Source organism: Oryza sativa, chromosome 3 (genome assembly GCF_034140825.1).
Source record: "Oryza sativa Japonica Group chromosome 3, ASM3414082v1".
Taxonomy (NCBI): domain Eukaryota; kingdom Viridiplantae; phylum Streptophyta; class Magnoliopsida; order Poales; family Poaceae; genus Oryza; species Oryza sativa.
Window position 1 is genome coordinate 35,373,953 of NC_089037.1, and position 11,911 is coordinate 35,385,863.

At 47.9% G+C, this 11,911-nt stretch overlaps 2 protein-coding genes across 2 annotated transcripts; one reads left to right on the plus strand and one right to left on the minus strand.

The window, feature by feature from the left end:
* Positions 1-6,313: 6,313 nt before the first annotated feature.
* LOC4334590 (ras-related protein RABE1c) lies at positions 6,314-9,597 on the plus strand. Its single transcript, XM_015772371.3, has 9 exons — positions 6,314-6,480; positions 6,562-6,658; positions 8,049-8,121; positions 8,207-8,307; positions 8,393-8,458; positions 8,547-8,644; positions 8,961-9,023; positions 9,169-9,261; positions 9,332-9,597. Exons 2-9 carry the CDS (start codon positions 6,586-6,588, stop codon positions 9,407-9,409), a joined length of 645 nt encoding a protein of 214 aa, XP_015627857.1. The 5' UTR covers positions 6,314-6,480; positions 6,562-6,585; the 3' UTR covers positions 9,410-9,597.
* Positions 9,598-9,616: 19 nt separating this feature from the next.
* LOC107280342 (zinc finger protein ZAT12-like) lies at positions 9,617-11,140 on the minus strand. The gene has a single exon (XM_026024043.2). It carries the CDS (start codon positions 10,728-10,730, stop codon positions 10,083-10,085), a length of 648 nt encoding a protein of 215 aa, XP_025879828.1. The 5' UTR covers positions 10,731-11,140; the 3' UTR covers positions 9,617-10,082.
* Positions 11,141-11,911: the final 771 nt, after the last annotated feature.

Below are 11,911 nucleotides of genomic sequence, written 5' to 3' on the forward strand. Positions count from 1 at the left end.
TTAAACGGATAATTATTAATGTGTGTGTACGCGCTTAACTGAACAAGCAATGTATTGGTTGGTCCGGCGCGAAATAAACAAGAAATAAATTAGTACTCCCTCCCTCTTACTCGTAAAAAAAATCGTTTAGAAAAATATTTAAATTAATTCTTGAGAATATAAATCACAAATAACTCTAAAGTTGTTGAGTTTAAAAATGTAAAAATTATATGAATAGATTTGTCTTGAAAAAGCTTTCATGAAAGTATATATATATATATAATATTTTAATAAATATTTTTATAGATAAAAAAAGTCAAATTTGTATTTTAGAGACCGCGTCGCTGTAATAAACGAGATACTAATGTGTTTTACAGCTGAGATTTAATGTATAATCTTGTGTGCGAACTATAGCTTGTCAGCGTCAATGTTAGTACTAGTAGTGTGTATGTGCTGGATTTGTACCATTGTGGTGTAATATTTGGGCTATCTGAAGCAACGGCGGTCGTGCAATGCAAGTATCAACTAGCATCCGATTATCAAAATCGTGCCGGGTCGTCGTGGAAGGTGGTCGGAAAAAAATTGTTAGATGACATATAGTATTTAACATGGTACTATTGGATAGTGTGGAGTTAAAATTGAACATATTGATAAGTACAGTACTAAAGGACATCGGAAACGAGCAATCAGTGCAGTAAAAACCAAATCATGCGGTACGGTATTATTTAGTATACTCCATGTTAGTATTTTCATGGATCATGGATCATGGATCATGGAGTATATTTTCATGTGTGTGGTTAAATTGATCCAAGTACCGCTACGTACGTGCGGTTGAGTGCTTAGCACGGTTAATCCTTGTGATCGATGTCAGCAGAACAATGATAATTATTACTAGAAGTAGTTGGGCAGGCCGGCAACGTACGCATGTTGGGCACGCACATTAATTATGTCCAAGGAGGAGGCGAGCTTGCATAAACAAATTGAGCTAGTTTGATTAGGACCAAATGATTTGGTTTTTTCCTAATTATTACTCCCTCCGTCCCACGATATAAGGATCGTGGATTTTGAGTTTTGACTTGTAACATTTGACCACTCGTCTTATTCAAATTCTTTTTGCAAATACAAAAAATGAAAAGTTGTGCTTAAAGTACGGTAGATAATAAAGTAAATCACAAATAAAATAAATAATAATTTTAAAAAAATTTAAATAAGACGAGTGGTCAAATGTTGCAAGAAAAACTCAAAACCCCATATATTATGGGACGGAGGGAGCATAACGGACTAAATGGACTGTCATTCAATAGTTGGTGGGAGTGGATTCTAATCCCTCGAGGGGATATCCCCTCGTATACCTTTTTTTACAAATTCGATGCAAATAGTTGTGAAAAAATCTGAAAAAAATTGACAGTGTAGAGTATAATGATACCTACTAGTCCACCAAAATTCATGTTCAAATTCGATCTACACATCGAGAAACAAAAAAGACAAATTTAGATATAAACAGTACGCTACTATTCATACGCTAAATTTGTCTTTTTTATATCTCGATGTGTGAGTTGAGTTTGGACTTAAGATTTTGTGAAGTTGTATATATGTGTTGTATGAATGTTGTCAAATTTTTCCAGAATTTTTCATAACCATTTAGATGGTTTTTGAGTAAACGAGGGAGCATCCCCTCGAGAGATTAGAATAGTTTCCCATAGTTGGCGCGTGTACGTAGGCAAGTGTAGCGCCCGTTCCGTCGTGGCGCCTAGCGGGAAAATTATCTCTTAAAAACCCTAATTGCGAAATTTGTTTCTTCGCTTGTCGTCTAGTGTCCGTGCCATCTCAAGATCTCAATCCCCGATCTATCGTCGAGTTCATTTCCGAATCCAAATCCTTCCAAATCATTTTCCTCCGCAAAAGTCTATTTGGCCTCCCCCGGGGTCGATGGGCCGATTCCCTCTCGGCCCATCTCCCCCTCCCCTCCCCCAGCGCGCTCCCTCTCCCCCTCTCCCTCCGCCCCGCTCCGCCCGCGCGCTGCGTGCGCGAGCGCGCGAGCCGCGTCGAGCGCCCCTCCTCCGCTCCCTCCGCTCTGTCCGCGCGTGCATGAGCCGCCGCGCCAAGCGCCTCCCTCTCCCTCCGCTCCGCCCGCGCGCCCCGCGCGCGAGCGCGCGAGCCGCCCGCGCCGAGCCGAGCCCTCCTTTAAGCCCCTTCGCTGCCGCTCCCCGCGTGGTCCTCGCCCGCGTCGCGTTTGCGCCGCCCGGCCCCGCTGCCCTGCCGCGCCTGCAGCCGCTCGGCCCCGCAGCCAGCGCGCGTGCTCGAGCCGCGCCTCTCCATCCGCCGCGCCCTCCCGTTGCAAGCCGCGCGCGCGTGCCGAGTGGCCGACCGTCTGGTCGCCGCCGCCGTCACCCTCTGCCGCGCCAGCCCGCGCCTGTCGCCCGTGTCGTCGCGCCGCTCCAAACCGCCCCGCCGTCATCGCCGTCGTCATCGCCTCGGCCCCGCCACTCCGCGCGCAAGCCGCCAAGGGACGGAGGCCGAGCCCTCCTCCCTCTGCCGCGACGCCCCCGCTCCCCTCCCCCTTTTTCCCAAGAAGAAAGGGGCGAGCCCCCCTTTCTCTCCCTCCTTTTTCCCCTTTTCCTCCCGCCGGCGTCATCCTCCCTCCCTCCTGTCGCCGTTTTGGCCGCTAGCCGGAGCGCCAGCTCGCGCCTTGACCGCCAAAGTCGGTTTCCAAACCGACATTGCCGCCCCCTATAAACCCAGACGCCCTCCCTTCCCTTTTCTCCCACTCTTCCCTGTTTCTCGCCCGCGCCATTGCCGTCCCTCTCGCCGACCGCAGCCGTCGCGTGTGTGCCGGAGGAGCCGGTGCGCACTAGGACGCGGAAGGGGACTCCGGGCGCTCGTCTTCCTCCTCTTCCCCGGCCCGAGGCCGGAGAGATCCCTCCCGCGCCGTCGGCCTCTCGTCATAGCGCCCCTCCTCACCTCGGTGATGCCTCCCTCCGTTCTTCCTCCTCGCTCCATCTCCCCCCTTAGTTTTCGGTGGTAGCACGAGTAGCCTCCCCGTAGCTAGCCGGCGCCGCCCCGACCGTTGCCGTCGCCCGCCGTGTGCTCGCCGCCGTCGCCGCACGAGCTCCGTAGCACCCGCTCGTCGCCAGCCTCGCTCGGCGTAGCTCCGCCCAATCCGACGCTAGCATCGGATTCCCGTGGCCGCGTAGATGCTCTCACCGCCGGGAATCGGCCCCTCGTGACCTCGTCGCCGTTTCCCTCTTCCCTCCCCGCCGGTTGCCGCCGCCGCGATTCGCCGCCGTCAAGTTTCCTCCGGCGAATCCGAGCCGTTGGCTCGTCTCCCCTCGTCTCGTGCAACCACCCGGTGTGCTCGCTTTCGCCGGTATTGCCGTGGTTCGCTCCGCCGCTCGCCGCTGTTGTCCGCCGTCCGTTCCGGCCGGCGTCGTCGTCTACCTCCCACCGGCCCGCGTGGCAGCCACGTAGGCGCCAGCTCAGCCGAGGTCGGGACGGGCCGACCCCGGTCAGCCCCTCCCGTGCGCGCGTTCCACCGCGAGCCGTGAGGCTGCGCGTGGGCCCACCGCATCCGTTCCTCCGCAGACCGCGCGCGTGCACCGCGTCCCTCCCCCGCCCGCGCGCATGCGCCGCGTGCTCCCTCCGCACGGTGAGCCGAACCGCTGACAAGCGGGTCCCACCCGGGACCGCGCACGGTGAGCCCGGTCCACCGGCCCTCTCTCTCCTCCCCTCCCGCGCGCGCGCACTTGGGCCGCCTTGGGCCGGCCGGCCCATTTAGCTCGGCCGGTCCGCTCCTTTTCCCTTGGGCCACGCCCTAGCCGCCCGAGGAGAAGTCTATAATCCCTCCCTCTTTCCCTTTTATTTTCTTTTTCTTTTCCAAAAAGGATTTAATTAAATCCTTTTCCTTTAGACCAAAAATCCAATAATCTTAGAAATTCAATATCTTCCAACCGTAGATCCGTTTGACTCCGTTCAACTTCCAAAATTCCTCAAATCTCGAGATCTATCAAATGGCACGCTTAGAGGTCATTATTAGGGCTTCATTTTCGCCGTTTGTTGAGTTGTCCCGTTTCGCGTGTAGTTCCGGAGCCCGAAGACCCGCAGTGCGAGGATTTCGAGGATCAAGCTCCAGATCTCGAGCAAGGCAAGCCACCTTTGAACATCTTGAGCCTATACTTGAAATTTAATTATGTTGCTTGCAAAATATTATGCATTGATAGGATCGCACTTAATCTGTTGTCCCGTCTGCAAGGCAGATTGGCGGATCTACCTAGTTTGTTGCATTTGATCCTTCCTTTGTTAATTGTTATACCATGTTCCCTTGTAACCACCCAGTTGCGCCTCGGAAATCGTGCAATCTGTGCGAGTACCGAAGGGCGCCTTCAAATTTAAAATCTGAGCAACTTCTTGGGTAAAACTTGAGTTTTACAAAAGACTTGGAAAACCCGACACCTGGGTCGGTGCTTGTGAACTAAATGAATTTCCAAAACCGCGGACCGGGGAACGTACCGGGTGTACGGTTTTCCCGCTCTCGCACTTAAGGACCGATTCCTTGGAATTTCATCCAAACATAAGACAAGTAAGACCACATGGGTGGAATGGGACACCCCTGGTTGAGTAACTAGCTTATCAGGGGAGCCTTGATGTCGAGAGACATGTGGATTCGCCGGTGTGGTGTCGGGGAGGACCCCTGGGCTTCCTGGCACAGTATGGTCTGGGACCTAACCTGTTGTTGGTCTGGGACCCCTCTCGTCGGCATATGGTAAACCTGTATCGGCTTTGGAAATGCCTTGTCATGAAAGCTTGGAGGTCTCCCGACGTGGCTGATCCCCACGGGCTGGGTGATCCGGGTTAGTAATGTCATGTGGGTAAAGTGTACCCCCTCTGCAGAGGTTAACAAACTGTTCGAACAGCCGTGCCCACGGTCATGGGCGGATGTGAGGTGATTCCTAGCGTAGTTTTGTTTGACTACTGCTTGTGAAATTGCTGTTGTGGAAAGGGGTTCGATGTTTGAAAAATCTGCAGCTGATGGGATCAGCTAGGCCCGGGTGGCCGTTTGAAGGTTGTTGGCCCGGGTGGCCGTTTAAAAAGTTGTTGGCCCGGGTGGCCGTTTGAAAAGCTGTTGGCCGGGTGCCAACCTTGTTTCAATTCTAAAGACTGATACATTGCACATACTCCGACCGGACGAGACGCACTGTCACAACCGTGTCGTTTGAGAAGCACTCACTTAGTTGTTTTCAGAAAAGAGTTCAACTAAAATCAATTGCAAAAACAACGGCCTTTCCTTGAAGCCTGCATTAAACACTTATTTCCCTTGGCTTGCTGAGTACTCCCCGTACTCACCCTTGCTCTATATAAATAATCCCCCCCAGTCGCTGAAGAAGACGAAGCGGATCCTGCTGATGAGGAGTTCTTCCAGGAGCAAGCCGGCTACGATGAGTTTTAGGGTTTCGGCCTAGTTCCCAAGTCGCGCCTGTGTTGTTTGGTCCAAGTCCCGGCTTCCGTTTCCCTTTTGTAATGCAGTTGTGAGATCGGGATCTGTCCGCAGCCCAACATGACTGTACATCTACTCTATAATAAAGAGACCTCTGTTGCTGTGATAATCTGTCTTCCTGTGATATCAGCACTGTGTCCTGGGACTGGTATCGATTAACAGGTTAAATTGGAGCGTCACGGGCTAGTTCCGGTCGGTACTAGTTCGGGGCGTGACAGCAAGCAAGCATGAAAGACAACACACCGAATATGCTAGATATTTGTTGGTTAGCTGCATTTGCACCGAAAAATGCGCGGGACAGACATCAAAACTGTAAGTCTAAATATTTCGAAATTCGAATTGCAAATGGCGTAATCGAGAAGACTTGAAATTTCGTGTTGTGGTTCACTAGGATAAAGACAGTGCTTACGCAAAGCGCGCAACGTTTGCTGATAAGCAAATTAAGTCGACTATCGACCGCGACCGCAGACCTACTCGCGCGCCGCGAAATTTAAATAGTTTCGGCCCCCCTGACAAGTGGAGATTTTCTATGTCTAAAATGTTTATTTGCTCAAATCCACACATGGTTTGGCATTTAGTTGAACAAAAAATCCGAATTCATTTTTGAAATAAAAAAACTAAAATCCATCATGTTTCATCGGGCCAGACAGCCCACACAGCATTCAGGCCTCGTTCTTCGCACTGGGCCCTTATCCTAATGGGCCTGAATGGGCCGGGCCTAGGACCCAGTCGGGCGCACGCGCGCGACACCTGTGAAAAGTCAGACGAGTGGACCGGTTCCACCACGACGCTTCCGACCGAGCCAACCCAACCCAAGTAGACGACCACCCAACCCAGGCTGGCGCGGTGCTTCGATCCCCCTCTCCGCCTCGCGAATCTCCTCCCCTCCCCCACGCAACTCGCCGCCTGCGCTGCCGCTGCTCGTGAGGGGGAGACGACGCCGGAGGAGATCGCCGCCGCCGCCGCCGCCGCCTCGGACGGCCGCGCCCCCCCGCCGCGCGTGTACCACGGTATTGCGGCTCGCCATTGCTCGTTTTCGGCTTGCTGTTTCGTTGCTTGATCCGATCTGATCGATGTTGATTGTGTGTTAGGGCTTGGGGGATTGATTGGTAGCGATGGCGGCGCCGCCGGCTAGGGCTCGGGCCGACTACGATTATCTCATCAAGCTGCTCCTCATTGGCGACAGCGGTGAGTAGCCGCGGGCCCCTCCTCTCTCTCTCACTCCCTCGATCTACGCGCGCGAGATCTGGTTCCTCCGGCGTGAAGTGTGTTGTTTCGTTTGATCCGAGGATTCGAGCGGGATCTGTTATCTGGATCAGTTTGTGGGGATTTTTTTTTGTGTGTGTGTGTGAAATTTGAATGGGTGAATGAATCGAAGCATGCGAAACCGTTGGCAACAATTGTTTCAGTTTTCTACGCATAAGTGTTTTGTAATAGCGATTCTGTTCCTGCTTGCGACAATCATGTGATTATGACCTGATATATTCTCAAACTGAGACACACATTAAAATGCTGGTATTGTTAGATTGATCGCCATATGAAGTCATGAATAGTTTATTGGTGAAACTAACGCCTGTAAGTAGCTGTTGTGGTTACTTTTGTTTGTTGTAAGGGTTCTCATTAAGTCATTATAAGAGAACTGACAATGGTTTCAACACTTTCACCTGATGACCTGACGTGCACTGTTGGAACCTCGCTCTGTGTTTTTTTTAGCCGTTGAGGCAAGCCAAGTTCAAGGCTGTGGTTCGTCTCAGGCCTGGGAGCTGCTGAGATTCATATGTTTTAGAATTTTGCGCAGGCTTAGGCTCCAAGTATATTCTATGATATTTTCACCCAGCCCAGCCCTCCCACCACAGTATTTTGAGGCTCGAATAATATTTGTACCACATAAAAGTTTACTAAAGGGTTTCTGTAATCATGCTGTTTGTTTTCTACTATGTGAAAGCATTGTTCATTTTCATCCTTGAAAGAGTAAATATTTGAGGATATGTGTAAAAATCATACAATAACATTTCCTTCCCACTCACTAGCAGCTTTGCAAGCAGAGTTCAACTAAACTATCTTCCTTGTGCTTATGTGGCCTGGTCCATATTTACGGTATGGTGGTCTTCTAGTTTGACAATAAAATGAAACTGGTACCTCCGTTTCATAATATAAGTCACTTTGATTTTCTTTTCCTAGTCAAACTTAATTAAGTTTGGCCAAGTTTATAGAAAAATATAACAACATTTTCAATACAAAACAAACATGCTATCAAAATATATTTAATTTTAGTTCTGATGAAACTAATTTGGTGCAGTAGATATTGTTAAATTTTTCTATAGACTTGGTCAAACTTAAGGAAGTTTGGCTAGAAAAAAAGTCAAAGCGACTTATAATATGAAGCGGAGTGAGTAAATAGCATCTGTCTGGTTCTGTGTACCTAGGGGAGCCCTTTAACTCATGTTGATTTTGTTTCCACATCAATGTTTTTTCTTGTATTTGTATTTCCTTTTGTGGCCTTACTTGATATTCATACTATGTTTCAGTGTTTAGTGGCACGTACATTCTATTTAAAAGGTTTATATACATTATACAGGTGTAGGAAAAAGTTGTCTCCTCCTACGGTTCTCAGATGGCTCTTTCACGACTAGTTTCATTACCACAATTGGGTATGTCCTGTAAAAAGTCCCCAAAGGAAACATCTGAATGATAGCATCACCTTATATATTGTCCTCACTGAATTCTCTGAAACAGTATTGACTTCAAGATAAGGACCGTTGAGTTGGATGGTAAACGGATTAAATTGCAAATCTGGGATACTGCTGGCCAAGAACGCTTTCGAACTATTACCACTGGTATGTTTGTTTACTTTCAACAAAGCTAAGTTTGCTTCTGGCAATTGCATTGATCAAGCTTCTGAAATGGGCTTCATTGTTTCAGCTTACTACAGGGGAGCAATGGGCATTTTACTCGTTTATGATGTCACCGATGAATCTTCATTCAACAGTATTGACCACTTTACTTCAGATGCTTTGTTTGATATAGTACTTAAGCTCAAAAATTTCTGAATATTTCCATTGTTGCTGGATTTCAGACATAAGAAATTGGATCAGAAACATCGAACAACATGCCTCTGATAATGTGAACAAAATTTTGGTGGGGAACAAAGCTGATATGGATGAAAGCAAAAGGGTATAATCTACTTGGCTTAGCTGTTTCCACATGTTTATTCTGTCATCTCATTTTTATTTCATGCTCTGGAATGGTTAGTTTCATATGCAGTATGAAAAACATTTCGTGAATAAGATTTGCATCCTGTGGTGTTACTCTGATCCATCTAGCATGGTCATCACTAGATATATTTATGTTGTGTCAAAGCGTAAACATAATAGAAAACGTGTTCGACATTATGCACCTACCATTACAGTTCCCAATGACCTTCTCAAATTGTATGTTTGGAATATTTCTTAGCTCTCTTATTCATATCGGCTGAATTTCATTCGTGCAGGCTGTACCCACTTCAAAGGGACAGGCTCTTGCTGATGAATACGGAATCAAGTTCTTTGAAACGGTTAGTGCGAAGTCACAACTTCTGTTCTGGTATTCCTTCATCGTAACTTGTTGGTGACAATAAATGTTGCTTTCTCCTAAGCATTGATGCCCGAACCTCTGTAGCCAATCCCATGCATAATTTCGTTTCATTATGACTACTGCAGAGTGCAAAGACAAACCTGAATGTTGAGCAGGTTTTCTTTTCTATAGCAAGAGATATCAAACAAAGACTCTCAGAGACTGATTCCAAGCCTGAGGTATGAATTAACTGGTTTGACATACTTTTTTTCAATAACGCCTTTCCTTATTGTGTTCTTTTGATTGCAGGACCGAACCATCAAGATCAAATCGGAAGGGGAAGCCGAGGCAGCGGCGGCTCAGAAATCAGCTTGCTGTGGATCTTAGAAGGGTTCTCACTACATGGATAAAATGGTGGTGAAATGGTGCTTGTAATTTTTATCATTTCATTCTTTGTCAGCTACTCTCTTTGTGCGTTATTTAACTTATTGCAATTGTCTTGATTTGGACAAATGGGTGTTAAGTGAGAACAATTACTTTGAATATTGGTGGAAAGTAACTCTTGCTCTTGATAATGATGAGCGCATATAGAATTGGGTTGGCTGTGCTGATGTTGAGGCTACAGCCAGTAGATAACATAGAAGTATGCAAATTTTTTTATGTAGTTAATTGCGTTTCTGCAGTGTTCAACTACAGTTACTTGCGACACTGGGTTACTGATCACGTAGAACGTAGAAGAAATCGAAGACCACGAACTATAACATAATCAACTCCAGAATTTGTCTATTGGCCGATGCCCGCTGCAAGCCCAGTATCACCCATAGTATTTATTTTATTTTATTTTATTACAAAGAAAGAATGATCTTGCACGATTCATGCAAGAAAGGCAAACTACAATTCTGTAATTACAAGTCTGTAATCAAATCGTATTCATGTTGTATTTTGAACTATTGATCCTACTGTTTTTTTGGAGAACAGCTGCCAATTTTTCAAATTTACAAAACCAAAAAAAACGATAAAAAGAAGAAACGATCACATGGTTAGGTAGGGCAGAATGCCATTACAGGCAGTCTACCAGCAGGAGGCCTGTGTCGTCGGCGGGAGCAGCGTTCAGGTCCAAGCCAACCACACCCCTCGCCTCGCGTGGATTCCGCTCGGGCGCCGGCTCGCCGCCGCGGGCGCTCACCGCCTCGTCGGCCTCGGCGCCGGCGATGCGGTGCCGCCGCATGTGGCCGCCGAGCGCCTGCCCGAGCGCGAACTCCACGCCGCACACCGCGCACCCGTGCGCGCGTGAGGCCTTCACGGCCGGCGTCCCCGCCGCGAGCGAGAGCGCGACACCCGCCTCCCCCTCGCCCGCCGCGGCGGCTACGGCGGCGGCCGCGCCACCACCGCCACCACCCCGCGGCCGCTTGTGGCTCGCGCGGTGGCCGCCGAGCGCCTGGAACGACGGGAACCGGCGCCTGCACGTCTTGCACTCGAAGACGCGCGGAGCCTCGCCGCCGTGGCCGACGACATAGCCGGCGCCGCCGCCGCCGCTCCGCGCGAGGAGCAGCATGACCTCCTGAGCTATGCTTGCGCTGTCCACCATCTCCGGTTCCGCGCCGAATGTCAGCCTCTTCATCGTGCCGCGCCTCGAGACGAAATGCTTCAATTCGTTGCGATCGTGGGAGAGGTAGGTGTTCCATCTATTTATATAAGATTCTTCCATGGCCAATGAGATTTCGGTGATGACCAAGCTCGCAAAAATGGATTTCTTGGGTGCGAAGAGAACGAAGAGTGGTGTTCGACTTTGGCTGTGCGCTACTAGTTGACTTGCTGCTTCATCTAGTTGTACTAATAATAAACTAGGTACAAGTAGACTTCTGTTACTGGTTGTTCCATTAAAATTTCAGAAAGATGGACTTTTAAACTAGAGAAAAGCTGGTTTGCTAGCCATGAAATCTAAGTCGAGCTCACGTGTACATTGACAACGATTAGTTGATTACGCTAGTGCTAATTAAGTACTGTTTCAATCTCAGTTTGTTGCATGGTTAAAAATCAAATAGAGCATTGGCGTGTAACCGCGGCATTCCGGGGGTTGATGTATTTTTCTTTCAGCAAGGAAATCAAATTTGTTTTTAATTACTAGCTATGTTGCTGTTTAGTAAAATATTGGTGTTTATCTTATCTAGTTAGGAGTAGTTATTAGTCGGATAAACTTCATCATAGAGCAATGAATTGTTAATTTTGCAAGCTGAACTTCTCATGTTTGGTCGAGGTGGATTATTTTATATCATTTGACTCACTAATTTCCGAATTGGTACTGTCTAACAATTCTGACTTTTGAGTTTGGACTCGCATAATTAACATTTAACAAGCGCTGAAATCCGTTTTTCAACTATAAGCATCTGCAACCACCTCATTGATCCAGTTTAATAAACAAGAAATGGCGAAAAAAAGATCACCTTAATGGCTGAACCGATCAACCTTAACTGTAAGCCATAATCGAGCAGTTAGTTCAAATTGAAAACCAGGTTAAGTTTATGCACTGTTTATTAAAAAGAAAAGAGTGCTGAGAAAGAAAGGACAGCACGTAAATGTTCGACTCAATCGATCGTAAGCCATGACTAATTAGCTCAAATTAAAATTCAAAAGCGGAGCTATTATGTGTAGTTTTCTCCTTGCGTGGAACCAATCAGAGCAAGAGCTCCAATTGCGTATATCTTCAATATCCAGCAACGCTTATTCAGTAGTATCGTGCTGTACTGCTGTCTGGTAATGGCCCAATTGGTACAATGAATCTAGCCATGTCTGGTCGTCTCCCCCAACGACTAACGAACCTTCCTAATCCTTAATTATCTTCCACTAATAACACTTTAAGTCAAACAAGTAAGATCATGTCGCTAATCC

What these genes read in the sequence shown, in the direction of transcription:
- LOC4334590 (XM_015772371.3), top strand. Translation starts at nt 6,586, where the DNA reads ATGGCGGCGCCGCCGGCTAGGGCTCGGGCCGACTACGATTATCTCATC. An exon ending in AGTTTCATTACCACAATTGG is followed by an intron (nt 8,122 to 8,206) that starts GTATGTCCTGTA and finishes TCTCTGAAACAG; the next exon opens with TATTGACTTCAAGATAAGGA. An exon ending in ATATGGATGAAAGCAAAAGG is followed by an intron (nt 8,645 to 8,960) that starts GTATAATCTACT and finishes TCATTCGTGCAG; the next exon opens with GCTGTACCCACTTCAAAGGG.
- LOC107280342 (XM_026024043.2), bottom strand. Translation starts at nt 10,730, where the DNA reads ATGGAAGAATCTTATATAAATAGATGGAACACCTACCTCTCCCACGAT.